Source organism: Labeo rohita, chromosome 22 (assembly GCF_022985175.1).
Source record: "Labeo rohita strain BAU-BD-2019 chromosome 22, IGBB_LRoh.1.0, whole genome shotgun sequence".
Lineage (NCBI taxonomy): Eukaryota > Metazoa > Chordata > Actinopteri > Cypriniformes > Cyprinidae > Labeo > Labeo rohita.
This window is the reverse complement of record NC_066890.1, coordinates 27,800,824-27,827,865: the sequence shown is the minus strand read 5'-3', so window position 1 is coordinate 27,827,865 and position 27,042 is coordinate 27,800,824. Positions and strand designations below refer to the sequence as shown.

General features: G+C 34.2%; 1 protein-coding gene across 5 annotated transcripts in view; it reads right to left on the bottom strand.

Moving 5' to 3' along the window:
* ap3d1 (adaptor related protein complex 3 subunit delta 1) overlaps positions 1 to 27,042 on the bottom strand; it is a 47,021-nt gene that overhangs the window by 12,341 nt on the left and 7,638 nt on the right. For 2 of the 5 annotated variants that reach the window (XM_051095314.1, XM_051095315.1), the window contains exons 2-26: positions 26,240 to 26,335; positions 26,064 to 26,144; positions 24,909 to 24,989; positions 23,986 to 24,093; positions 23,773 to 23,902; positions 23,552 to 23,691; positions 23,399 to 23,472; positions 23,250 to 23,299; positions 23,104 to 23,153; positions 21,065 to 21,113; positions 18,645 to 18,790; positions 18,136 to 18,284; positions 15,150 to 15,380; positions 14,846 to 15,077; positions 14,560 to 14,705; positions 14,346 to 14,487; positions 14,195 to 14,266; positions 11,988 to 12,060; positions 11,701 to 11,897; positions 11,072 to 11,145; positions 9,324 to 9,347; positions 7,405 to 7,567; positions 7,133 to 7,270; positions 5,183 to 5,236; positions 4,432 to 4,533 (exon numbers count right to left, since the gene is read on the bottom strand). In XM_051095314.1, coding sequence (XP_050951271.1) covers positions 4,432 to 4,533; positions 5,183 to 5,236; positions 7,133 to 7,270; positions 7,405 to 7,567; positions 9,324 to 9,347; positions 11,072 to 11,145; positions 11,701 to 11,897; positions 11,988 to 12,060; positions 14,195 to 14,266; positions 14,346 to 14,487; positions 14,560 to 14,705; positions 14,846 to 15,077; positions 15,150 to 15,380; positions 18,136 to 18,284; positions 18,645 to 18,790; positions 21,065 to 21,113; positions 23,104 to 23,153; positions 23,250 to 23,299; positions 23,399 to 23,472; positions 23,552 to 23,691; positions 23,773 to 23,902; positions 23,986 to 24,093; positions 24,909 to 24,989; positions 26,064 to 26,144; positions 26,240 to 26,335 — 2,802 coding nt within the window. The remainder of the gene's footprint in view (positions 1 to 4,431; positions 4,534 to 5,182; positions 5,237 to 7,132; positions 7,271 to 7,404; positions 7,568 to 9,323; positions 9,348 to 11,071; positions 11,146 to 11,700; positions 11,898 to 11,987; positions 12,061 to 14,194; positions 14,267 to 14,345; positions 14,488 to 14,559; positions 14,706 to 14,845; positions 15,078 to 15,149; positions 15,381 to 18,135; positions 18,285 to 18,644; positions 18,791 to 21,064; positions 21,114 to 23,103; positions 23,154 to 23,249; positions 23,300 to 23,398; positions 23,473 to 23,551; positions 23,692 to 23,772; positions 23,903 to 23,985; positions 24,094 to 24,908; positions 24,990 to 26,063; positions 26,145 to 26,239; positions 26,336 to 27,042) is intronic. The other 3 variants (XM_051095316.1, XM_051095318.1, XM_051095317.1) reach the window with 2 other exon arrangements.

Genomic DNA, 27,042 nt, shown 5'->3' with positions numbered 1-27,042 from the left:
CTAACATTCCAGCTAACAAAGCGTACTGCTGACCCTCTAGTACTTTTCACTTTGTTGTCCATATCTGACATTTTTTATCTGACAACTGTCTATATGTATCCTCTGTCTGTAACTGGAAAATGTGATGGGAAGAGGGAGGGGGCAAAGACAGGAAAAAAAAATAAAAATAAATAAATAAAAAAAAAAAAAAAAAAAAAAAAAGCCAAAACTATATTACATTCTAGATTTGTCTGTTGAACAAAGACAAACCGCAGCTCACAACAATCTCTCAACTCCCGATAATCCAAGTCCATAGATATCCTTTTTTTTTTTTTTTTTTTTTTTCCTTAGAGCTCCCGAAGTAATCAAATTTTGCATTAAATGTAAAATCAAGCATACAAACAGGTCCATTATGCAGTTCTGCATAATAACCTTAATATAAATGCAAGGAATATATTTTTTTTAGCCAATCCACAGTTGTTAATTATGAACACTATCGAAGACCCTGTAACTTAGTTCAACTAAATAAAGTGCATTGCTTTAAGTTATCAGATATAAAATCAATAACACAAATAAATCACCTTAAAACAGAAGTTGGACACCTATTGCTTGAAATTAGACCTTAATTCAAGAATCTAGGATGAATAATATAACCAAAGAATTATGCAAATAAGGCATCGCAGTTGTCAACATAGCGAAGAGCATATAAACCACCTTAGAACAGAAAGTGCACTTAAATTAAGGTAAATAATGGTATGCTGAAAAGGGATCTTAAGTTATCATAGTTTCTTAGGCCTACCTAAAAGCCAAAATTATGGCGTTATTTTTTAGTCAAAAGTTATGAGCGTGTAAGACATGCTCACGAGCACATTATGTTATTTCACACGCGCAAAAATGAACCTTCAGCTGGCATGATAAAAGTACTCGCGCACAAATTCAACAACCGAGAGGTGTACAGGCAGCTGCGCGCGAGCGCCTGGCATACTCCCATAGGTTAACTCTGCTTGTACAGTGGAATCCTGCTCGCGCGCAGCGGGCTTCTGCTCGCGGAGTGCTGTTTTGCTCGCGCAGTGGATTTCTCCTCGCTCAGCTGATTTCTGCTCCCTCGAGTCTAGATGACTTTTGACAATTTGGGGGCGGAAACCAAGGAGGGCACTGACTCTCTTATGATTGGTCACTTTCATCGTAATCACACCCACAGGGACATCCTTGTACCTTGATTGACAGCTCTCATTACAGGAAGCACGGAGACAGTTGTGCTGCTTAATATTTTTTTTATAACCTGAGATACTTTTTTTCAGGATTATTTGTTGAATAAAAAGTTAAAAAGAACTGTATTTATTTAGAATAGAAATCTTTTGTAACAATATACACTACCGTTCAAAAGTTTGGGAACAATAACTATTTTTTTTTAAAGAAATTAGTACTTTAATTCAACAAGGATGCGTTAAATTGATAAAAGGTGATGGTAACGATGTATATTGTTAGAAATGTTTTTATTTTGAATAAATGCTGTTTTTATGAATAAATGCTGTTAACGTTTTACTCATCAATGAATCCTGAAAAAAGTATTCCAAAAAAATATATTAAACAGCACAACTGTTTCCATCATTGATAATAACTGAGTATCAAATCAGCATATTAGAATGATTTCTGAAGGATCATAAGACACCAAAGACTGGAGTACTTGCTGATGAAAATTCAGCTTTGCATCACAAAAATAAATTACATTTTAAAATATATTAAAAAAGAGAACCATTATTTTAAATTGTAATAATATTTCATAATATTACTGTTTTTTTTTTTTGTTTGTTTTGTTTTGTTTTTTTTTTGCAGTGTTAACTGAATGGCTGAACTCCGTCAGATACCTTGACTCCGTGCTTCCTGTAATGAGAGCTGTCAATCAAGGTACAAGGATGTCCCTGTGGGTGTGATTACGATGAAAGTGACCAATCATAAGAGAGTCAGTGCCCTCCTTGGTTTCCGCCCCCAAATTGTCAAAAGTCATCTAGACTCGAGGGAGCAGAAATCAGCTGAGCGAGGAGAAATCCACTGCGCGAGCAAAACAGCACTCCGCGAGCAGAAGCCCGCTGCGCGCGAGCAGGATTCCACTGTACAAGCAGAGTTAACCTATGGGAGTATGCCAGGCGCTCGCGCGCAGCTGCCTGTACACCTCTCGGTTGTTGAATTTGTGCGCGAGTACTTTTATCATGCCAGCTGAAGGTTCATTTTTGCACGTGTGAAATAACATAATGTGCTCGTGAGCATGTCTTACACGCTCATAACTTTTGACTAAAAAATAACGCCATACAAAATGTCCTTTCTGTATTTCACCATATCGTTGCCATGGTATGAAGAGTTATTCACGTGTAGCAAACCGTTGATCGTAAAAGTGCTGCGCTTCCTCCGGCGTGTTAAAAAGGAATGTTTCGTCGTCATAACGAACTCGTAACCGTGCGGGATGAAGCAGCTGGAATCGCACATTCTTCTGGTACAGCAGCTGTTTGATATTTTTAAACGTAGCGCGTTTCCTGGCGAGATCGGCGGAGATGTCTGGATAAATCCTCAAAGTCGAGCCCTTGTATTTTGCTTCATTCTGTCTGGCCCATCTTAGCGCTTTTTCTTTCTCCTGGAATCTGTGAAAGCATATAACCAGTGGCCGCGGAGGTCTACCTTCCTGTGGCTTTGGACCAAGCGATCGCTGCGCTCGCTCTAGTTCGGGGGGTTTTTCAAAAACGTCCTGTCCCATAACTTCCATTAACATCTCGGACACGAACTTGACAGTGGATTGGCCTTTCTCACTGTTCTCTGGAACGTTTAAGATCCTGAGATTTGCTCTCCGTGACCGGTTTTCCAAGTCATCAACTCGATCCATAAGCGTCGCGTTTTGTTCTTTTAGAGTTTTGATAGTTTTTTCGGCCGCAGCCAGCGTCGAGAAGTTATCGCTCGCGAGTGTCTCCGCGGCACACAGGCGGGTCTGGAAACTTGCCAACGATTCCGTTAAAGCGTTCACCGATGCCTGAAGCGGCACCATAGACTCTTGAATCAGAGCTGAGATGTCTTCTTTTATCGAAGCTCGTTGCTTTGTTAACTCGTTTATCAGTTGGCTCATTGAGACACCGTCGTTATCTGCTGGGGTTTCATCAGGTTTCCCTGCGCTAGCCATCGTAGCTAATTTGCTAGCTATGCTGGTTCTTGTTGTTGGCGGGGCATTTACTGCTGCTTTGTGCTTGCTCATCTTGCTGTATCAGTCACTTTGTACTAAGCACTTATTTTACACTTATAAAACGTTTTAGATTACTTAAATTGGATTGTCAACTTATGTATTATCAGAAAACATCGGCAGCTCTGTCAACACGCGTCTTCACTTCACATTACCAAACCGGAAGTCCTATAATTGCAGTTTTAAATGTAAATTTTTGTGTTATTTATTCAATTTTTAATGTAACTAAACCATAAAGTTGTGTAATTGAAATAACAGGCTTTTTTTTTTTTACATGCATATATTTATTGATTAACATTTAATTTAGTTGTACATAATGTTTATATCACAGAGTTTATATATACACACACACATGCATACATTATTCTTATTTATGGACAGTTTACATGTTTATTTTTAAAAAAAAAAAGTAAAAAATTTTTTACTTAATGTTTAATTTAAATCATTTCATGCTTATGTTTTCTTAAAATGCACATTTATAGTTAATTAATGTTTAATTTAAATGTATATAATGTTTAATACAGTTTTCAATGTACATTTTTAATTAACTTTACATAATTTCAGTTTTTAAATGGGTACTGTTATTCAATTTAAAATGTCATTAAACAGTATAATTGCTTAATTACAATAATGCATTTTTCATATTGTTTTCTTAAAATGCATTTATTTATTGTTGATTAATGTTTAATTTAGTTGTATATAATGTCTATATACATTATATTAGTCTTATTTTATGTAGTTCACATTTATCTTTTTAAAAAAAATTATATAAACAAAAACAACTTAATTGAGCTTAATTAAACATTAAGTATGTATGTATATATATATATATGAGGTTAAAAAGTATATAAATTGTAAATTTTTTTTTTTTTTTTTTTTTTTTTTTTTTAAGAAAATAACTGATTGTTTCACTAGATAAGACCCTTCTTCCTCGGCTGGGATCGTTTAGAGCCCTTTGAAGCGGCATTTAAACTACATTTTGGACATTCAAAATCGGATGCACCATATCAGTCGATTATATGGAGAGAAATCCTGAAAAATCTCAAAAAACAATTTCTTTACGACTGAAGAAAGAAAGACATGAACATCTTACATGACAAGGGGGTGGGTACATTATCTGTAAATCTTTGTACTGGAAGTGGACTTCTCTTTAATGTAGACGTTGCCAAAGATGAACACAGTGCTAAACTACTACTTTTTAAAACAAAAAGCAGCTGTGTAAGCCTCACCGTGTCCTCTGGCTCTGCATCTTTAGGTTCATCGGGCTCAGATTCTGGGGCGGCCGCAGAGCTCGTGTCCACAGCGGCAGCAGACGAGGGCGCCGTCACCTCCTGCAAACAAACACGCATTAAAACACACACTTCCTGCTTTTAAAACCCTCCACAGAGACCCAAGAATGATCAGCTACACTATGAAGCATGCAAACGATATCATGATTAAGAAGAAGGAAAGCTGATTTGATGTCGTTGAATTGTCACATTGGGAGAAAATGGTGTTAAAAGTGCTGAACCTGCAGTGAGAAAGTCATTTTTTTTCTTGTTTATTTTCAATTTTAAAGTCTGTGTTTGCATTAAAAGGAACTGAACTACAAAGTATATAAACAAAACACTAGTAGTTCATGAGGAATACTGTTTGAGCTGTTTGACTGGAACCGCAAGAACTGTCAAAAGTCCTGGTTGTTTATGATAAAGATATGATCACACAAGAGAAGCTTCCCACATCGGTGATTAACACACATTTACACCTCTGCACGTGCACACATGCATCCTCAGCTACAACAAGCAAACACTAACACACACAATGTGCCAGACCTGTGAAAAACAGCGGAAAATAAGACGGGTGAGACAGAGATTGGCACGTCAAGAACAGCGAGAGCCGGAGGAGGGAAAACACAAAACAGACGCTCATTAACAACAGGACGGACCGACAGCAGTATGAGAGGAGGGGGAGGAGAGGGAGAGAGAGCGTGAGGGACCGGACCTGGGCGGCGGGGGGAACAGGAGCGCTAGAGAGCCAGAAATCCAGATCGGAGGCCTAGAAGAGAAAAGGCAGGGTGGGGAAAATGAGTCCAGTCCTGTTTGACTCCAACAGAACCGCAAACAAACGATCTGACAATCTCAGAAAACAAAAAAATGACCACATATTCCATCACCATGTCTGTTATGACCACTTCAATGGCTGTTCAAATGTTTTCACATTACAAATTTGTGGTGTTTTTTTTTTTTACGCTATTAGCATCTGGGCTATTTACGTAGAAAACGTAAGGTCAGCATTTTAACTTAACATATGATAAAAAATCAAAAATACATTGAGGAAATACATAAAATATTCCACTTAAACATACATAAATAAAAGCATTTTCTGGTAGTATTATAAAAATTACAGTCCAACAGAATTTGTTTAATAATTACTACTACTACTACTATTATTATTATTATTATTTCCATTAAATTAATTTATGAATTTATATGACATAATTGTGGATATAAGTAGTTTTCATTTAAACAAATAAAAAAAAAACTATAGCACTGCACCGTCTGGTGGTATAAATTTTAATAAAGTGGGAATTTTTATAGTCAAACATCATTAAAATTAAAAATCAAATCATCGTTAAGGTTTATATTGCAAGATGTACATGGAGGAAAGCTAATAATCGTTTTTTCATACAACGATTGAAATAAGTGCGCAAACTGATATGCTCTTAATAAATATATTTATTATTATTTTTTTTTTTTTTTTTTTTTTTTGTTGTATTTCTGGTGCATTTTAAATTTAAGCTAACTAAGAATTTGTTTATTTACAATTAATGCATTAGCTGTTGAAACAACAACTGTATAATTTTTGGTTTATTTTTAAAACAGGAGCTATAAATGAATAAATATTTATTATTTTTTTGCTCATTTTTAATAATATAAGCAAAACAAAAAAGTTAAATAAATAAATATATTAATTTTTGGTTTATCTGTAATAAATATAAGCAAATTATTTTGTGTTATATTTTATAGAAAATATTTATTTTGAATCATTTTTGCTTATGTTTAAAACAGGCGCTATAAATAAATATTTTTATAATTTTTTTAACCAACTTGCAAGATTTATAACAGAATTTACATAAATACACAGAAAATCTTAAATGCTTTTTTGTATAAAATGACTTTCAACCTAAAGAAAAAACAAATATCAAAATATTAAAACAAAAAAATACAATTATTTTTTCTTTACATTTTCTAATATATATTTTTTACTGTATTATTTTTTTTCTGAACTTATAATAGAATATACACAAATACACAGAGGAAATCTCAAATAAATTTTGTTAGAAAATGACATTCTACCAAAAGAAAAAATAAATGAAAACAAAAACTAAAATATTTTTTTTCCTTTACATTTGGGATTTTCTCTGAATTTGGGAATTTTCTGTTATAAGTCTTAAAAATTGCTCAGAAAAAAAAAGACTTTCACTCAAAAATATAAAAAAAACAACAAAAAAGAAAAATATTTTCTTTATATTTTTAACTATTCCAACTATGAACTACTGTCAGATAATAACATGCCTAAGAGCCTAATAAAATCAATACATTTTCTGCATGCTCTTATATGTATGTGCTAAAATGCATTATACAATAGATACAATAAAATTAATGGATTATATTAACAATAACAATTACTAATCCATTAATCATTAACCCCTCTAAACAGCAGTACAGACTGCAAGCATGTGGCCATTAAAACAGAAGTTATGTTTTTTCCCTCTAACTGTTGATTTAAGCTTTGTATATAAATTGTGTCTTTTTTAGCAGCCCAAATTTTAGTAGTTTCAACAAAGTAATGGAATATTTCAAAGTACAAATAAAGCAAACGGCAAATGTTAGTGATGGAGAGGCTATAAGACAAGCTACTACCTTACTATCAGTGGAAAACCAATCATACCTCAGCAGATGTGGATGTGGGCGGGGCTGCCGCCTCTTTGGTCTCCTCTGATTGGACGGCCTCTTCTGGCTGGGACTCCGGAAGCTCCTCCTCCACTTCTTTGTGTTTCTTCTTTTTCTTCTTGTCCTCTTTGCTCCTCTACAAAAAACCCAAACCACCATAATGAGAATATTAATGAAGTGGAATTACATAAAAAAACGTTAAACAACAGTATTTGCTCTTAAAGGGATAGTGTGTTTATTTCCTTTATTCCAACAAAACTGCCATCTCACCTTCCTGTCCTTCTCCTTGTCTTTCTTCTTCTCTTTCTTCTCCTTACCGCTCTTCTTCTTGGTCTCTTGCGGGACGCTCTCGTTGTCTCGGTCCTCGGCGGGGCTCTTCAGCACCTCTGGACGGTGGGTCCTCACAGGAAGCTTCTCGCTGTCTGCAAGCGGCCTGGAAGGAATAAGAGAAACCAGATTAGATGGACAGAAAAGGGAGGAGATAGTAAATGGGAGAGATAACCAGTCACATGGATGCTAGGAAAAGCTTCAGCTTTATTTATTCAATATACGGGTTTAAAGTCTAAAGGCCTGTTCGCAACAAGTCTGATGTAACAGCACCACAGAATGCTAGAAATGCTAGAGATTATGGCTTATAAAGTTTTAAATATGGATATTTTTCTTACACAAACACATTGATTCAGTTCAGAAAGCCTTTATTAACCCCCAGAGCCATGTGGAGTACTTTTTATGATGGATGGATGCACTTTTTTGGACTTCAAAATCTCAACACCCATTTACTGGCATTATAAAGCTTGGAAGAGTCAGGATATTGTTTAATATAACTCTGATTGTATTTGTCTCAAAGAAGAAAGTCATATACACAGATGACTTGAGGGTGAGTAAATCATGAGGTAATTTTCATTCTTCATTCAAAATCTTGTGGTGCATTGAGATTTGGTGCGAAGAGGCCTTTGAAGCACTAAAATGTTCTTGTACAACAAGCTGAAAACAGCTGAGGGACTTAAAATCTGTGCTCACAAGTTTCAAGGGAAAAGTCAAAGCCAGGCAAGGCTGTCAATGCTGGTATGTATATACACTAACATTAAAAAGTTTGGGGTCAGTAAGATTTTTCCTGTTTTTTTTTTTTAAGAAATTAACACTTTTATTCAGCAAGAATGCATTAAATTGATCAAAAGCAAGAGAAAAGACATTTAAGAATTATACAAACAGAAACGTTAAGGTCTTCACAGCAACCCATCGAAACAAAAGTTCGGTTTAACTTGAAGAAACTGTGACAGAAATATATTATTGAATGGAATGATAGTGCTACTACTAATAATAAAATTATTATTAAAACATTTATTTACCAGAAAAATGCACAACACAATTTCTGAAAAAAAGAAGTAATAAATAAAAAAATAAATCTGAAGAATGGAGTAACAATGCTAAAAATTCAGCTTTGCATCACATGTATATATGTAAATTTTAACGTATATTAAAATAGAAAACAGTCACTTTGAATTGTAATAATGTAACCTGGACCACAAAACCAGTCATAAGGCATAGGACAATATTTGGCCGAGATAGAACTATTTGAAAATCTGAAATCTGAGGGTGCAAAAAAAAAAAAAAAAAAAAAAATTGTACAAACTGAGAAAAATCACCTTTAAAGTTCTTAGCAATACATATTACTAATCAAAAATTAAGTTTTTGATATATTTACAATAGGAAATTTACAAAATATCTTCATGGTACATGATCTTTACTTTAATGATTTTTGGCATTAAAGAACAATCGATAATTTTGATCCATTTAATGTGGCTATTGCTACAAACATACCCGTGCGCTTATGACTGGTTTTGTGGTCCAGGGTCACATATTTCAGTTTTTACTGTATTGTTAATCAAATAAATGCAGCCTTGGTAAATAAAGTGAATAATAAAGTGAGTCTTATCAACCCCAATCTTTAAAACCAAGTGTTTAAGTTACAGTAATATGACCACAGCCAAAACCCAACTAGCAGGTGAGCTGATCAGTCATGCACAATGTGTTCTCGACAAATATTATTCGGTCCAACAGTGACATACTGCAATTGCCAGGAAAAAAAAAAAAAAAAAAAAAAAACATAAAAATACATAAAGGACAAATGGGTGTTGGTAATTGGGCAGTTGATTCCACTGGGTCGCGCGACCCCAGGAAGTACTTACCTTGCACTAGAACCAGAGAGCAGACTGGCAGGAGGGCAGATGCGTGCGTGCATGAGGGAGAGAGAGAAAGATGGAAAGAGACAGAAGCAGAAAGCAGTGTGCGTGAGAGAGTGGAGAAGATACAGGAGAACTGGAGAAAGCTCCTCCATATCAGAACATGGAAAACCCAACAGATGCAAAAGACAGCTCATATTGTTTTGCATCTGTAAAGGTGGTTTAACAAATGACTGCGGCAAGAAGCATGAAATTGAAAACAATATCTGGAGGGAAAACAGTGGTGATACTGAAAATTAAGTGGGAATTGATGTCTCTCAGAGCAAACACTGGACACAAAACAAGAAAGCAGAGAATTTCCTGATTTGGATAAGAAGGAATGAGAGTTTAACACGTATAGGGCTCTATGATTACCACAATGTGGAAAACACGGACAGAATCACAGAATCCAGTCATAAAAATGGAATTTACTGTATAATGCGGAATGTCATGGAATTTTTCAAATTTGGACGAATAAATTAAAAGTGGGTCAGTACACTTAAATCAAAAACACGACATGGACTAGTGTCTGTGAATATTAAACCACAAAAATACTATTTAAATATGAATTCTGCATGTTCTGTGTGTCTCTGTGTGAATGAATGGTTTTGTTTACTACATACATACTGAAGGGCACATAACGTTCGTGGTGTTTTCAGCCTCTGCCGCTTCAGTAGATGAGGACATGAACACATAAGCTAGAACTGCTCTGAGTCACTTTATGAGCATTTTACCGTTTCTTGTGAGAAAATCTTTATATATCTTTATATACAAACAGAAAGATTAAGGTCTTCACAGCAACCCTTCAAAATAAAACTTTGGCTTAACTTGAAGAAACTGTGACAGAAATATATTACTGAATGGAATGATAGTACTACTACTACTACTACTACTACTACTAGGGCTGTCAAAAAGTACCAGGTTCAGTGCTTTCGGTACTGAAATTTTAAAAACGTCCATTTCCCGCTCACATTAGAGCGCTGAGGAGACGAATTTTAAACATCGCTGATTGGCCGTAGTGTTCACGCACTCAACAGACATGACATATTAATTACTAATAATTACTATAAATGATTTACCAGAATTTAATTACCAGAAATTAGTATTTCCAGAAAAAAAAAAAAAGTAATAAATAAAATAATAATAAATCTGTTACAAAATCAATTATTTATAGATGCTTTTGATTATTAAAATTTAATGGACCCATTAAAATCCAGAAAATTTATGGAAAACATAATTCTGTAAAAAAAAAAAAACTTAATTTGAGGGGAAAAAAAAAACAAAACAAAACAAAAAACCCTAAAACACATTTCATAGGGCACTACACACATAATTAGTGATGCACTTAGATTTTAAAAATTGAGAAAATTTGTCAAAAAAAGAAGAAGAAGAAAAAAAAAAAAACATTTTACAGGGCCTTAAAAATGTAATTCAATTTTAATAAATTGCTGCTAAAATGTGTTTCATGGTTTCAATTAATTAGACATGCTTTTTGATTAATATTTTTAATTTAATCATTAAAACAGAGCCTAGAAAAAAAAAATCATTTGGGGAAAAAAAAAAAAAAAAAAAAAAAAAAAAGAAACAATTTAGAAAAAAAACTAAAACGAATTTCATAGGGCACTACACACATAATTAGTGACGCACTTAGATTTTAAAAACTGAGAAAATGCAGCACATGTATGAACTGTAAGTGGCGACAATGTGGTACATACTTGTCCAGATCTATGTCCAGAGCTTTATGAGGGTCATTGGGATCCTTATCGTCATCGTCACTTGGTAAGGCATTCTGGGAACAGAGACACACCAACATTTATTGCATACAGCTGTCAATAACCCAAAAATTAAAACTATGTCATTAATTATTCATCCTCATGTCATTCGAAAACCTGTAAGACCTTTGTTCATCTTCAGAACACAAATTAAGGTATTTTTGATCAACTCGAAGATCTTTCTGAGCCTGCACAGACAACAATGCAACTGACACGTTCAAGGCCCAGAAAGGTAGTAAGGACAATGTTAAAATAGTCCATGTGACATCAGTGGTTCAACCGTAATTGTTGTATAAAGTTATATGAAAAAAATATTCTTGTAGCTTCATAACATTCATACGGTTGAACCACTGATGTCACATGGACTATTTTATCGATGTCCTTACTACCTTTCTTGCAAGTGGTAGTTGCGTTGCTGTCCATGCAGGGTCAAAAAGCTCTCAGATTTCATTAAAAATATCTTAATTTGTGTTTTGAAGATGAGCAAAGGTCTTACGGGTTTGGAACGACATGAGGGTGAGAAATTAATGACAGACTTTTCTTTAAGCACCTCCGAAATAAGAGCCACCCACCTCTGGCATTTCCTCTGTGACTATGTCCACCTGGTGAGCGGGTGTTATGTCCTCCTCGCTCTCGGGGCCTGAATCCGCCTTTCTGTCTTTTCCTCGCTTCTCTCGCTTTTTCTTCTTCTCCTTCTTCTTCCTCTCCGCCTTCTCCTTCTGCCGGCGCTCCTCCTCCAGCTTCAGGTATTGGTCAGACATGGGCATCCCTGGACCAAACGATGGACAATGTAATTATATAGTGCTATTATTTGGGAGTAAGAAATAATTCTGAAATAAAAGATTGTAGATTTGCTCACCTGGGACTTTGAGAGGCACACTAAGGTCGATCTGCACCACCGGAATGTGTTCTACACCTGGAGCGTCGTACACCTGCAATTGTAGACACGTTCAAGTAAACTTAGAGAAGTTTTTAAAGTTCTGAATCAACTGAACCGACAGATTCGTAAAATGATTAAAAGCATTTGAAACACCACAAGCTGACGGCACCTGCTGGTAAAAATGGTGTAAATGCAACAAAACCCAAGTAATATGAAATAGGTAATATAATAGTAACATAAGTGTATGCATTGATTTATTGTCCAAAATATGTCTTGATTTCTTCAGAATTGCTGTGGTCTTTGCCATGTTTGCTTTGACATGTTTTATTTGTAGTTTTCATCAGATTTTGTGGTCTTAAAACACACCAAGAGACTTCTACTTGAGGGTTTGTTTTATATTTTCCAAATAACACAACCTTTGTTTTGCTTTTACTTAACGTCAATTTGTTTACATCAAACCACTGTTTTATTTATTAATTTCTGTTGTTATCACCTCCAAAAGCTGCTGTAAATTGTCTCCAGAACAGAAAATATTTGTGTCATCAGCAAATAAAATACATTTTAGTATATCTGATATTCTGCACGTCATTTATATACGGGTCATTGATTTAAAATTTTGATGATAAAAATTTTCGACAGGCCAATTTTAAAATACAAAATATAATAACATCTATTGTAATCGTTTAAACATTAAGAATGTTGTGTACATAAATTCATATTCATATTTTAAAAAAGTGATTTTAGTGATATTTATTTATCTAGACGAATTGCCTGTAGGCTTAAAAAAAAGGTCATGTGGTGCGACCATGATTTATATTAAAAATGAATTGATTTCCTTAACATGCTTAATAGGTTTTTTTTTAAAGATGTTCTAAGTAATTAAAGTGTTCAGAAACCAGTATCTGAATTTATTTCGAGTTTTTGTAAATAATGATCTCATTTTTGTTAAATTAAATCACTGTTGTATTTCAGAGTTGCCTTCTTAAATGTAGTTAGCAGACTTATTATTCCTGTAAATTGCATAAAACACAGTTACTGCTATTATTGGTCGAACCACATGATGAGCGGTTGCTCCAAATGACACTTATATCGCTAAAAATCTATTTAAAGAGTCATGTGCAGCACACGGCATTAACTGCAGGCATTTTTATTTATAAAGATCTATTCCAAATGATACCAAAAAAACAGTATTTTACGTATATAAACCATTAAATAAATATAACAGCTCAAAAAAATGCTAATCTGGGACATATATCTATAATGGAAAACACTTTGCAGTGGTTGCACCACATGATATTTTGAAATTCATTTAAAATTTACAAGCACAGAATTTGCCATCTAAACAAAACAAGATAGCTTCCCAGAAAAGGTCACTATGAAATTTATAATAAGAATAAATACTTGAAGAAATAACCTAATTTTTTTTTATTTTTTGAAGTCACACCACATGATATACCAGCTGTTAAATGGTTATTTTTTTCCAGATTTAAAAGACAGGTTGTTTCTATTTTTCAAAGGTAGTTTCCTAATGGTCGCACCACACGATATTTCATAAAATGGAAAGTTGGTTTGTATACTATGATGGAAATATAAATACAAATGCTTTGCAATTTTATACAGGATTACAAAACACTTTGGAAATCATGACAAATAGTGCAGAAAATTAATCTGAACAAATTTAGGGTCATTTTTAAAAATGTTTTCAAAACAACAGTTATAGCCGGTGGTCGTACCACATGATATTTTGACACTGTGAATAACAGAAAAATTACAATTAAATAATGTTTTTTAAAAAGTTAAAGTGAGTACATACATGGGATAGGTACTTTATATTTCACATCTTTTTTTTATGCATTTAAACAAATTTTTAACTAAAATGCAATTGGACAGAAACAGTTTTGGACCTAAGGCCAATCCATGCGGTACACCACAAGCTATATTCGTGTATGCAGATCTATGTTCATCAATTTCTACAAATTGTTGCCTTTTTATTAAATAACTACTCAAAACCAAAGTCTGAAGCAGTCTGAAGCAAAAGACTCGGATCTGAAATCGGATGACGTGGCAAGTTTGATAAAAGTTCAGGACTACCGATTAAACAAAAAATTAGTAAATGGTTCAAAGCCTCAAGAAGCAGTGTTTCGGCTTGAGATTTTTGTGATCAAGGAAATCATTTGACTGCGTACCTTCTGAGATGATGGTGAGGCCTTGATGTAGAACGGGTTGTTGGCCTGTTCCTGCTTCCTGGCTTCCCTCCTCTGTTTAAAAAGGGACAAGTGTATTAGAATGAATATATTTGTATATTTTCTGATGATCTGAAGGACAGCGTTGGCTTACCCTGGCCAGCTCTTTCTCATCCACCTCAGGGTGTCTTGATCTGGAATGCTTGGGTTCCTCTTTAGCAAACACCGCTTTGGGCTTCTCGTCTTCAGACTCGCTCTCTGACGGAGGCTCATTGATCCAGGCGTCCAAATCCAGACTGGAGGGGAAAAACAACAGCTGAAACATCTATTTCTATTGATTCCCTTTATGTATACACCCAATGACTCACCCATCTGGTATAGGCACTTTCTTTTGGGCCTTGGGAGCCACGGGATTGAGCTCTCCGGCGAAGAGAGCCGTCACTTCCTCTGCCACCTCCACGTTCTTCTGCTGCAGCTTCTGGATGTACTTCACCAGCTGGAGGATGCAGGATGCCTGTGGGGTAACAAAACAGGTAAAATTGCAGTCTCATTATGTCATCTACTGTCTGGAATAGCTTCACTGCTAGGAAAATAAATATGCCAATATGCCAAAAACACTGCCAGCTCATAAGATGCCTGAATAAAGCTTCTCACCCTCTCCTGCACTTCCAGGTTGGCACTCTGGACGAAGAGCGGCAGTCTATCTATAAGCAGCTGGCTGGTCTCCTGCGCGGCCTGGCTGTCAGTGTCCCCTTCGTGCTTCCGCAGCACGGTCGCAAACAGCTTGGCGGCGTTTTGTACGTACACTGCCTGGATGTGACCGGGCAGGGTGGCCACTTTGGGCCTCAGCATGGCCTCCAGTGTTTGCATGGGGTCTTCCAGATGCCTGTGAGGAAAAGGCTGTTAGCATGCTATAATATGGTTGAACATTGAACCCTTCCAGGTTGTCAGCACATACTCGGAGAACTCTCCGCAGATCCACGCGGCCGCATAGAGAACCTCGCAGATCCCATTGCGCTGCGTGTTGCCGGTCAGCAGATGTGCGTTGTCCAAGAGAGTGGCCATCTGAGCCACGGCGAAACCTCGGATGGCTTTGACGCGGATGGCGACGTCCAGCATCTGAGAGGCGATTAGGTGGCCGTGCCTTGTGCCCTCTAGGCGAGTCAGTTCGACCAGGATGCTGATGTACCTGGAAGACAGATAAGGTTGTTCTCTGACTTCTGTGAAAGGGATAGTTCACCCAAAAATGAAAATTACCTCATGATTTACTCACCCTCAAGCCATCATAGGTGTATATGATTTTCTACTTTCAGATGAATACGATCAGAGTTATATTCAAAAATGCCCTTGCTCTTCCAAGCTTTAGAATTGCAGTGAATGGGTGTTCAGTATTTGAAGCTCAAAAAAGTGCGTCCATCCATCATAAAAAGTACTCCACACAGCTCCAGGGGTTAATAAAGGCTTTCTGGAGCAAATTTATACATTTTTTGTAAGAAAAATATCGATATTTAAAACTTCATAAACCACAATCTCTAACTTCTGCTAACTGTCGTACATGCAGTCACGAGAGAGTGGTGTGTATAGGGTTGGGAATTGAAAAAAAAAAAAAAAAAAAACCCCCAAAAAAATAAATAAATCAATAAAATAATCGATATTCAACATACCCTAACTGCCTTAAGCCAGAATACACAGCGTTCAAAGACAGCAAGGCAAGATGAGCGTTTGAGAATAAAAAGTATTTAAATTTTTTTTTTTTTTTTTTTTTTTTAAATGTAAATAACCGATCGTTTCGCTAGATAAGACCCTTCTTCCTGGGCTGGGATAGTTTACAACCGCATTTGGGATCATTTGAAGCTGCATTTAAACTGCATTTTGGAAGTTCAAAATCAGGGCACCATATCAGTCCATATCAAGAAAAATGCTGAAATGTTTTCCTCAAAAAACATCATTTCTTTTACGACTGAAGAAAGAAAGACATGAACATCTTGGATGACAATGGGGTGAGTACATTATATGCGAATCTTTGCTTTGGAAGTGGACTTCTCCTTTAAGTTCAGGAATCGGATACTTGTTGTAAAATTAAAATTTCAGTTCTGCCCATTGATTCCTTTGTGCGCTTCGTTTCATCTGTGAGGACCCGACCTAGTGATAGGGTTGCAAAGGGGTGGAAAATTTCCAGCAAGTCTCCAGAAACTTTCCAACAATCCCTGGAAGATTAAAAAAATCCTGGAAAGTGTCCAAAATTTGTGGAATGTTCCGAAATTTACTGGAAATTTTTCCACTTCTTTGCAACCCTACCTAGCGATCTGCCAGGATCTTGCTCACTGATCTAAGCGCTCCAAAGTTTGGCTACACTTGTGAACAGAAGCCGAAAAAGCTAAGTATAGTATCTGTGATAAGCCAAACATGCTGCAAGAGAGGTGTCAACCACCAACATGACAAAAATCACTTTATACTAACAGATTGTTAAAGACTGCGAACACTATTCAAACACCAATATGATTGTGTTCCTAAATTACAATAATTCATCTGTTTCACTCATAATGTTTAGATGTAGCGAATGATCACATTAGTGTTTGCACTGCTGCTGACCTAAACAGAGCAGCTGTCATGGACATGATGAAACAGCTTCAGTCTTTTCAACCACACAGTATCATTATTTCTGTTACAAGTATTCAAATAATCACAGACATACTGGTATAAAAGTTTATAGTTTGGATAAAAACTCTGATTTGTACATTAGCGAAATACCTAAATCACCTTTTGAAAGTAATTTGACACTTCAAATTTATTGATTACGTTGTTACACTAGTAGGTGGTGAAAAAGGTGTGGTAAAATTGATAAAACTGATTATGTGTTTTTTTTGTTTTTTTAAGTTGTCTATTTTTGTTCCTTCAGAAACTTGAGTGAACCAAAGTCACCATTTAAAAAAAAACAAAAAAACAAACAAACTCAGTTTATCCAGAATCATGCAGCTCCTAAACGAGTCCAGTTTTTATGTGTCCTGCTGATTTTTGTTAATGGTATTCAGCTGCAACTAAATGTTTTGCAATAATGAGACTGAATAAATATGTTTGATTCCATTTATTAACCACACTGGAATCAAAACTGGGAATCGTAAAGAATCGGATTCGATAAGCGGAATCGGAATTCATAAAACTCAAACGATACCCAAACCTAGACGTGAATACAGTCTCCTCTTGGACTGTATCAAAATCCTCTGACATTTTTCTTTACAAATCCTCATTTTGAACTGTAATTCGTGACTGGTGTTTCATTTTGCTCTCTCCTCTGCGCTTCTGCATTCGCCTACGTCATCCGCTGAAACACCAACCTCTCGTGAACGTGCGTACGACAGTTAGTGGAAGTGATTACGGTTTATAAAGTATTAAATATGTACTTTTTCTTACACAAATGCATCAATTCACTTCAGAAGGCCTTTATTAACCTCCAGATCTGTGTGGAGTACTTTTTATAATGGATGGATGCACTTTATTGGACTTCAAAAACTCAACACCCATTCACTGCCATTATAAAGCTTGAAAGAGCCAGGACATTTTTAATATAACTCCGACTGTATTCACCTAAAAGAAGAAAATCGTATACACCTAGAATGGCTTGAGGGTGAGTTTCATTTTTGGGTGAACTACCCCTTTAATAACGTGAGACGTGGGAAATGGGGAAAAAAGCACAAGACCTTGCGACTATGCTTAAGGGCCGGTTGCTACAAAATGCTCTTTTAAGAATAAAAACATAAGATGCAGGGTCATCAAAATAAGTCAAGATATTTTTTTCAAAAGCTGAGATGTGTTATGCACAAGACAGCTCAAGATGCGAGCGCAACAGCCAAAGACGTCAATGTAGCGCATGTTTACACAGAAAAACAATGGAAATTCTATGTCAACAGCCCCTAAGTGTGTACTGGGCTGTTGTTTAGTCTTACCACTCAAAGTTGGTGATATACTGGTAGTTGCTCTGGCTGCAGATGTCGATGATCTTGGTGAGCAGCTCGTCTCGGTAAGTGGTGCCTTCAGCTTTGTCCACATGCAGCATGAGCTTCTTCACGATCTCCATCAGGTTCTTCTTTGAGACCTAGTTAACCGCATTTTCCACCACATTTTAGAAACCTCTTACATTTGAGCGCCTCACAATTGAACTTAAAGCTATATTTTACCCCAAAATGTAAACTCTCACCCTCATGTCGTTCCAAACCCGTAGGACCTTCGTTCTTCTTCAGAACACTAATAAAGATATTTTTGATGTTGTGTTGCTGTCTATGCAGGGTCAAAAAGCTCTCGGATTTCATCAAAAATATTTAATTTGTGTTCTGAAGATGAACGAAGGTCTTACGGGTTTGGAACGACATGAGGGTGAATAATTAATAACAGAATTTTTATTTTTGGGTGAACTATCCCTTTAAGAGGAATGTTCACAAACAAATGTCTTGCATACCATGCCGTAGAGCAGATCCAGAGCTCTCAGTCGGATGGACTCGTCTTTGTCGTCCAAACACTGCAGGATCAGGTCCTTGTGCGACTGCACGGACTTGGGGTGCGTCTTCAGAATCTTGGACATGGCCAGAAGACCCAAGTACTTCACTGCAAAACATCACAGCGCCTAAGTGACTCATGCAATTAAGCGTAGCCTCTCTGTCCGCTAACTTTAGCTTTATTGCATTTATACAAACTGCTGTTTTTTCTCAGTTGGCATGTAATGGAAGTAGCGAAAGACATGTTTGTTCATACTGTGAAGTACATTGGGTGAAAAGGATTATGGAAAAGAAAAGAAAAATCGTTTTTCTCCCTACAAATTGGGAAAAATCTAAATAAAATAAAATGCATTTCAAAGGGCCCTAAAAATGTAACTTTTGTTAAACTGTTAAATTGTTTTTGAATTTAATTAAGAAAATTTCATTTAGCCATGAAAAAAAAAAAAAAAAAAAAAAAAAAAAAAAAAAAAAAAAAAAAACTGAATTAAAATGGAAAAAAATGGAATTTGGTAAAAATAAATCTGAATTTAAAGGGGGAAAAATGTATTTCATATGGCTATAAAAATGTGATTTTGTTAAACTTTTAATAAATTGCTGTTAAATTGTGTAGGTTTCAAAATGTCAGTTACCTAGACACACTTTTTGATTAATCAAATTAACCATTAAAACCAGAAAAAAAAACAAGAAAAGTCCAGAAAAATTAAAATGGGTAAAAATAGAATTTGGTAAAAATAAAACTGAATTTGAGTGAAGAAAAAAAAAAAATAATTATAAAAAAAATTATTATATTATTTCATATATATATATATATATATATATATATATATATATATATATATATATATATATATATATATATATATATATATATATATATATATATATATATATATATTAACTTTTAATAAATTGTGTAAGTTTTATAATTTCAATTAATCAGACATGCTTTCTAATTAACAAAATTTAACCATTAAAATTTAACCATTAAAGAGTTTAGAAAAATTAAAACATAAAATACAATAAAAAATAAAATGGATTTCATAGGGCCCAAAAATGCATTTTTTGTTAAACTAATAATAAACTGCTGTTAAATTGTGTAAATTTCACGATTTCAAATAATTTGACATGCTTTGTGATTAATAAAATTCAATTAACTATTAAAACAGAGTTCAGAAAAAATAAAACTTAAAAAAAAAAGAATCCAGAAAAAATTAAAATGGAAAAAATGGAATTTGATCAAAATAAAACTGAATTTGAGAAAAAAAAATATTTTATAGGGCACTAAAAATGTCATTTTCAGTTGCTGTTAAAAAAAAAAAAACTGTTAAATTGTGTAAGTTTCATGATCTCAATGAATTAGACATGCTTCATGGTAAATAAAACAGAATTTGGGAAAAAATAATAAAACACAATTTGAGATAAAACGGATTTCATAGGGCCCTAAATGGGACATGGATTTAAAATCATAAGATCAAAACAAATTTGAACTTTTGCAAATTTTGAATTACAACAAAAAAAAAACAAAAAAAAAAACTTTGAACTTGCATTTCATGCCAACTTTAAAATCTGCTAAAATGTTACTAAATGTACATGATTTTTGGAAACGATCTAAAACTAACTACTACTTTTTTATATTACTGAAAACATGCATATGCAAATACACATGGAGAAAAACAAACAAACACATGACAAAGACAATGGGAAAACGCAAAGGACAACAGACACACACACACAACACACACCCCCAACAACACCACAAACGGACTTCAGTTTTGTTTTACTCTGGCAGATTTTTAAAAAATTAACTGCATATTTGTTTTAAGGCAACTGATGGTTTAAATGCCCATAAAATCAAATAGACTAAATATAGATGCAAGACAGATGGAGCCACAGATCTTGGGTCATTAAGACACTGGGCTCATCCTGCACAGTCTAGCTTCGTTGATGCAAAAACGAAATGTACAAATACACTGATCTATTTAAGGAACCCGTGGGGTTTCAGGATTGACAGAAGGCCAAAACATTCAGAAGGAAGTAAATATCAAATAGCCCTCTGAGGGAACTCAGTGCTTTTGGAGAAACAAAACATGGCAGTCCAGGATTCACAGCGCTAGTCTACAACCGGCTTCTCTGATAACTCGAACTCCTGCAAGATAATTCAGATTACTTCATGTATATGAATTCATGGGGTTTCTGGAGGAACCTTTTCCGGTTCCTCAAGCTATAAAGACAGGATTGACTCTTGCCAATTCCCTATTGAGGTGTCTTCGAGTTATCCGGGATGGAGGGCTACATGGACTTCATCTACAGGGCCAGAGGGGGAACTCAGAAACACGCAGACAATGAGAGAATGACACACTGCAGGCATTGACAGAAGGCTCACAGTTCTGGTCCGAGTCTTCGATCAGGATTCGCAGTTTCTGCACACAGAGCTGTGGATGCGAGAGAGAGAAAAATGGAAAACAGAAGGAGAGACAAAAGACATTAGTATCCTGTTTAAAACCTTTCCACACCGTCTTACATTAACGTTGAGAAAGTCAGCTTCAGATGGGTCAAGCGCTAGTTTCAAAAAAAGCTAAGAATTCAGTTTGGCAACTTAAAATCAGGTAAGAGACATAAGTAGCTGTTGACTGATATAATATATTTTATAAGATAATTTACACATATTTATTAATTCATTCATTTAGCAGATGATTTTATCCAAAGGGACAATTTAATGATAATCGGTGAAATAAATATTTTATTTGCTTATAAATTCATTCATTCATTCATTTAATAGTCAGTTTTATCCAAAATGACCATTTAATGATGATAATTGCTGAAATATTTGAACAATTTTACAATTTTATTCATTATTTAATTGCTGAAATTAAATATTTTCCCTTTTAATAATTAATTTATTCATTCAGCAGCGAGTTTTATCCAAAGTAACTATTTAATGATGATAAATGCTGAAATTTAATTTTACTTTTTAATAATTCATTCATTTAACAGACACTTTTTATCCAAAGTGACTATTTAATGATGATAATTGCTGAAATGTAAATATATTTTACTTTTTAACAGTTTTATTTATTATTTAATTGCTGAAATTAAATATTTTCCCTTTTAATAATTAATTTATTCATTCATCCAGCAGCCAGTTTTATCCAAAGTAACTATTTAATGATGATTATTGCTGAAATTAAATATTTTACTTTTTAATAATTCATTCATTCAGTCATTTAACAGCCAGTTTAATCGGTGACTATTTAATGAAAATTAAATATTGAAATTGCCGAAATTAAATTTTACTTTTTAATAATTAATTCATTCATTTTAACAGCCAGTTTTAACCAAAGTAACTATTTAATGATGATAATTGCTAAAATTAAATTTTACTTTAATAATTTTGATAATTATTTAAATACTGAAATGAAATATTTTATGATTGCATCATCTTTAATGATATTAAATAAATGAAATAATGTAATTGACGAAATTAAAATTTTCGTTTTTAATCATTTTAATAATGATTTAATTGTTGAAATTAGATATTTGACATTTTAATAATTAATTCATTAATTTAACCAACAGTCAGTTTTATCCAAAGTAACTATTTAATGATAATTGCTAAAGTTAAATATTGTAATGGCTGAAATTAAATTTAACTTTTTAATTATTTAATTTGCTGAAAGTAAATTTTACTTTTTAATAATTTTAACAAATACTTAATTGCTGAAATTAAAAATTTATCTTCAACAATTTTTTCATTGATTGATTTAACAATTTTGCTGAAATGAAATATTTTACTTTTTAATAATTAATTCAATTAACAAACAGTGAGTAATGATCATAATTGCTGAATTTAATATCTTTAATAATAATAATAATAATAATAACAATAATTAAATATATAAACAGTAAAAGCAACATTTATTACATTTCATAAATCTAATAATAATAATTCTTGTGTGTTAGAAGATATTCTTCATTGAACTGTAAGAAAATACATGAAGACACATAATAGTAAATATTATAACCAATATTAAATAACTTACATTATTAATATATTAAACTGTATATATTTATACGTATAATTTAAAATATTTTATAAACTAAATTACAAACATGCCCAACATGTTCACATAATTCAAATTTAATAATTTAATACATTTCTGCTTTAGATGACCTACTTCCTAACTTCTTCATTATGTGTACTATAGGAAATTATAAGAACGGACATAACTATATTCATCCAAGGACCTGAAGTATCAATGTAACAGCTCAAGATATGTGATGTATCACTATGTATCAATATTGAGCATTATGAATTAACACACCACAAATGCACTCATAAAGTGTAAATCAGACTAGTGTGGAAAGGAAAGAGTCCATATTAATAGCGAATACAAAATATTGACTGATGCAACAATGGCCCACCTGTATGCTAGCACTGTGATTGGGCATCCCAGACGACAGCGAGATCAACACTGAGGTGAAACAGGAGAGAAAACAAACATCAACAGCGACGTTAAGAAATGTGTGCTCTAGCACAACCCCGGGTCACGGCACCAAATAATACTGACCTGCTATGACCGTGTTGACACACTCATAGAGAAGCGACATGGCCGAGGTACTGAGAGAGCAAACAGGACAAGAAAAAAGAAATATTATGTTTAACCCTAATGTTTTCGGCAAGCTCGAGTGCTTTGGAGTGCTTCTGTATCACTGTTACCTGTGGATGAGGTTTGTCAGGGGCTCAATCAGCTTCTTCCCCAAACGAGGCTCCAACGGAGTGAGAGCGCCAAACTAAAACAAGAAAATTTCATTCAAGAACGGGACATCAGCAAACAATCACTTTGTTTTCTAATAAACAGCGTCATCTCACCAGCTTGATGATCTTAATGAGCACCCAGTTGTTGGTAGAGGAGGTCATGAGTTTGAAAAACAGGGGTGCCAGGGAAAGATAGTTCTTGGGGTTTCTTCTGGCTAGTTCACAAATGACGTTCACAGCTGCTGACTGGACACCTGGGAAAGACAATTTAAAGACTGAGCTCAAGTGGAAGCCTGAAATATTAGCTTTAGCAAGCTAAGATTCGGGATTCGTACCGGGATCTGGGTCCTCCAGCTTCTCTTTGAGGCGTGGGAAGGCGGGACGAAGGGATTCGGGGTATTTCAGGAACACTTTGTACATGATCAGCACCGCCTTCTTGCGAATGTACGGCTTAGTGTGGGACATCTGAGACGGATGAAGGGTGAGAGTGAATGAATGTGTGCTCAGAGTCAATATTTGCCTGAAGTAAACGCTGTGAACGGATTTACCAAAGTCATGATGTCATTGGCCAGATCACGAGCAAGGTCAGGGGTCACGAAGCAGGAAAGGCCAGTCAGAGCCACGCCGGTGTCATACTGATTAGGACTACTCAGATCCTGTTGAGGGATGATCAAGAAATATAAGATTAAAAAGTGTACAAATCACTGGTTTTTCTAAAGAAATGTTGTCTAACAGCGACACCAACAGGTAAAGTTACAGCGGGAGTCCGCGTCTCTCACCTCCCCTGAGCCCACTGAGTTTTAACAGACCGCCTAAAGCGTGCCGTGAGTTTGTTGGGGGGTAATTGAGAAACCAAAATAAGAAAATTAGACTTAAAATGACACGAAAACATGACCTGTGGGAGTTTTTAGTGAGTAATCAGTTTGGTGAAACTGAAAGTAAATCTCCACGCCTGTGACCAAAATTTACAGAGCTTTGAAGGCTGATGATCCAAACAATTCAAAAATTAGTTAAGTTAGAAGTAATAAAAACAGCAGCTCTACTTAAGTTCACAAATAAAATATATTGTTTAAATTGAATTAAATAAACATAAAATAAATGTAATTAATACATTAAATAAATGTAAAATGCTTAAAAACACTAACTTGATGAGATTCATACTTGGCTTTAATAAATAAAATATTGATTAAATTGTTAATGTAAAAATATATAATAGAACTGTTATATTTTTTTCTTCTGATAGTTTAAGTAATGTTTATTCAACCAAAAAATGTGACTGGGACATAAATTTACATTTGATTTAAAAAAAAAAAACAAAACAGAATCACTACAATTTTTATTTAAATAATTAAAATTAAAAAAATAAATAAATAAATATTAATAGAAACTACAATAGTATCTCAGTGATACTTAAATAACTGGCAAACAGTGTAATCAAAACAAACAAAGGTGAACAGGAAGCTCAAAACACCTTGCGGATCTGATTGGTCGTCAGCATGATGACATCAGTGCCCTCATGAAAGCATTGTGATGCTGCAAGGTAGCCGATTCGCTGAAAAAAAAGAAGAGAAAGTCATACATTTTGCTAAACAAAACTAAAAATTAAAAAAAAAAAATGTTTTTGGTAAGAAATAAGGCTGAAAAAATAAAACAGATTAGATTAAAAACTTAAAATTAAAATCATTTTTAGAGAAGTTCTCTATTTTAAGTACTACAATTGCTAAAACCGAAATAAAGATAAATATTAAAAAAAACAAACAAACAAACCAAAAAAAAAAACAGTAACACTTCACTATAAGGTTCTGCTAGTTAATGTTAGTTAATGCATTAACTAACAGTAACCAACCATGAGCAAAACATTTGTTAAAAGATTTATTAATCTTTTTTAATATTAGTTAATCAAAATACAACCTGTTCACTGTTCATGTTAGCTCAGGTCTTTATATAAAACTAATAATTGCAACTTTTAATACTAACAATGTATCACAAATGTTAACATTAACTAAGATCACTAAATCATTTTAAAGTTGTGTTTTCTGTTAGTTATGTTAATTTACATTGTTAACATAAATTACATTAATTTATGTTAACATATACTTACTGTATTAAGTCTTGCCAAAAAAACTAATAAAATGGCAAAAGCGCATAATTACTGTAATCTAAATTAAAATTAAAACTGAAAAAATACTATTAAAAGCTCATTCATTTCATATTAATTTATTCTTATGAATAAATACTGAAACAATATATGAATAACGCTGCAAAGCAGTTGATTCGCTGAAAACAAGTGGAGCCGTTTGTGAATCAGCGTTGCAAACTAAAATTAAAAGTAAAAATCTATTAAACTATTAAAGATTGTTTTCTGTCAGTAAAATAAAATATAAAAGTTTGCTATAATAATATAACATAATATAAATATAATAATTTGCTTTAATAAATAATACTAAACTAATATATAAATAATACAAAACAGTAACAATATAATAATATTTTGCCTTAATAAATACTAAAATAGTATACAAATAATTAAAAAAAATCATACTAAAATTGTATATAAATAATGCAAAAAATGTTGTGAGCCTCTGGATCTGGTCTGACGGAACACTAATATTATTTCTGACCTCACCTTATATGTGAATTTGGAGGAGCTCATCACCTCCACGATGTTGAACGCAGCCCAACTGACGTCATAGCCGAGCATCTGCAACTGCTCAGAGAAAAAAAGCAAAAGAATAAGTTTCACCTTGAGCCCAAAGCATTATAAAGCAGATCAGAGAGGATATAAGTGATGGACGGTCTTACGTAGGTGAGCTTGCAGACTGCGTTGGCTTTAACAGCGATGTTGTCCTGTTTGAGTTCTTGCTTGATCTCATCGATGCATGTCGAAATGTATTTGGCCTGCAGAAGAAACAGGAAGTATTGTTAGAGAATATAAAAAGACAACGCTCTCCTTGACAGCCCGGGGCATCGTTTAGCTTCCTGTTGGCAGCAGCATCTATCAAATCACAACTTAAATAAAATAAAAATCTTCAACACAGTGTGATTTGAAATATGTCAACCAGCAGAGATTTGGGAGATTTTCAAGTAATTTTTGCCACTTTATAGGCCTTGAATGGTTACACACACACATTTTTGGCTCATTAGAAGCAGAGAAAAACAAGACTGATGATCCATGACTTAAAGGATTTGAATTGAACGCTTCATGATTTTTCAGAAATTTTTTAGACTATATATGTAAGCCACAATCAAAGATGCATTGTTGAAAACCAAAACCTATAAATAACAAATGCTCAAAACTAGGTCAGCATGTGTGCGTTTGTGTAAGTCATTCAATGACTGACTAAAACCACTGATAAACCACTGATAAACCACAATATCTCAAGGCCGGTGACAATACATTGTTAAATGATTAAGTATTGAATTCATTTTAAAGACAGAGAGAGAAGAACCGTGTCCACACGGCACACACACTCTTCGTCTGAGGGACACACAGAGTGCTGTTGTATGGGGGAGTGTGCTGGTCATGTGTCTTTAGTCATGAGACAGCCAGAACATTGACAGCAACAACTGAAGGGGTTAGAGAACTGTTACATGGGGTAAAACGT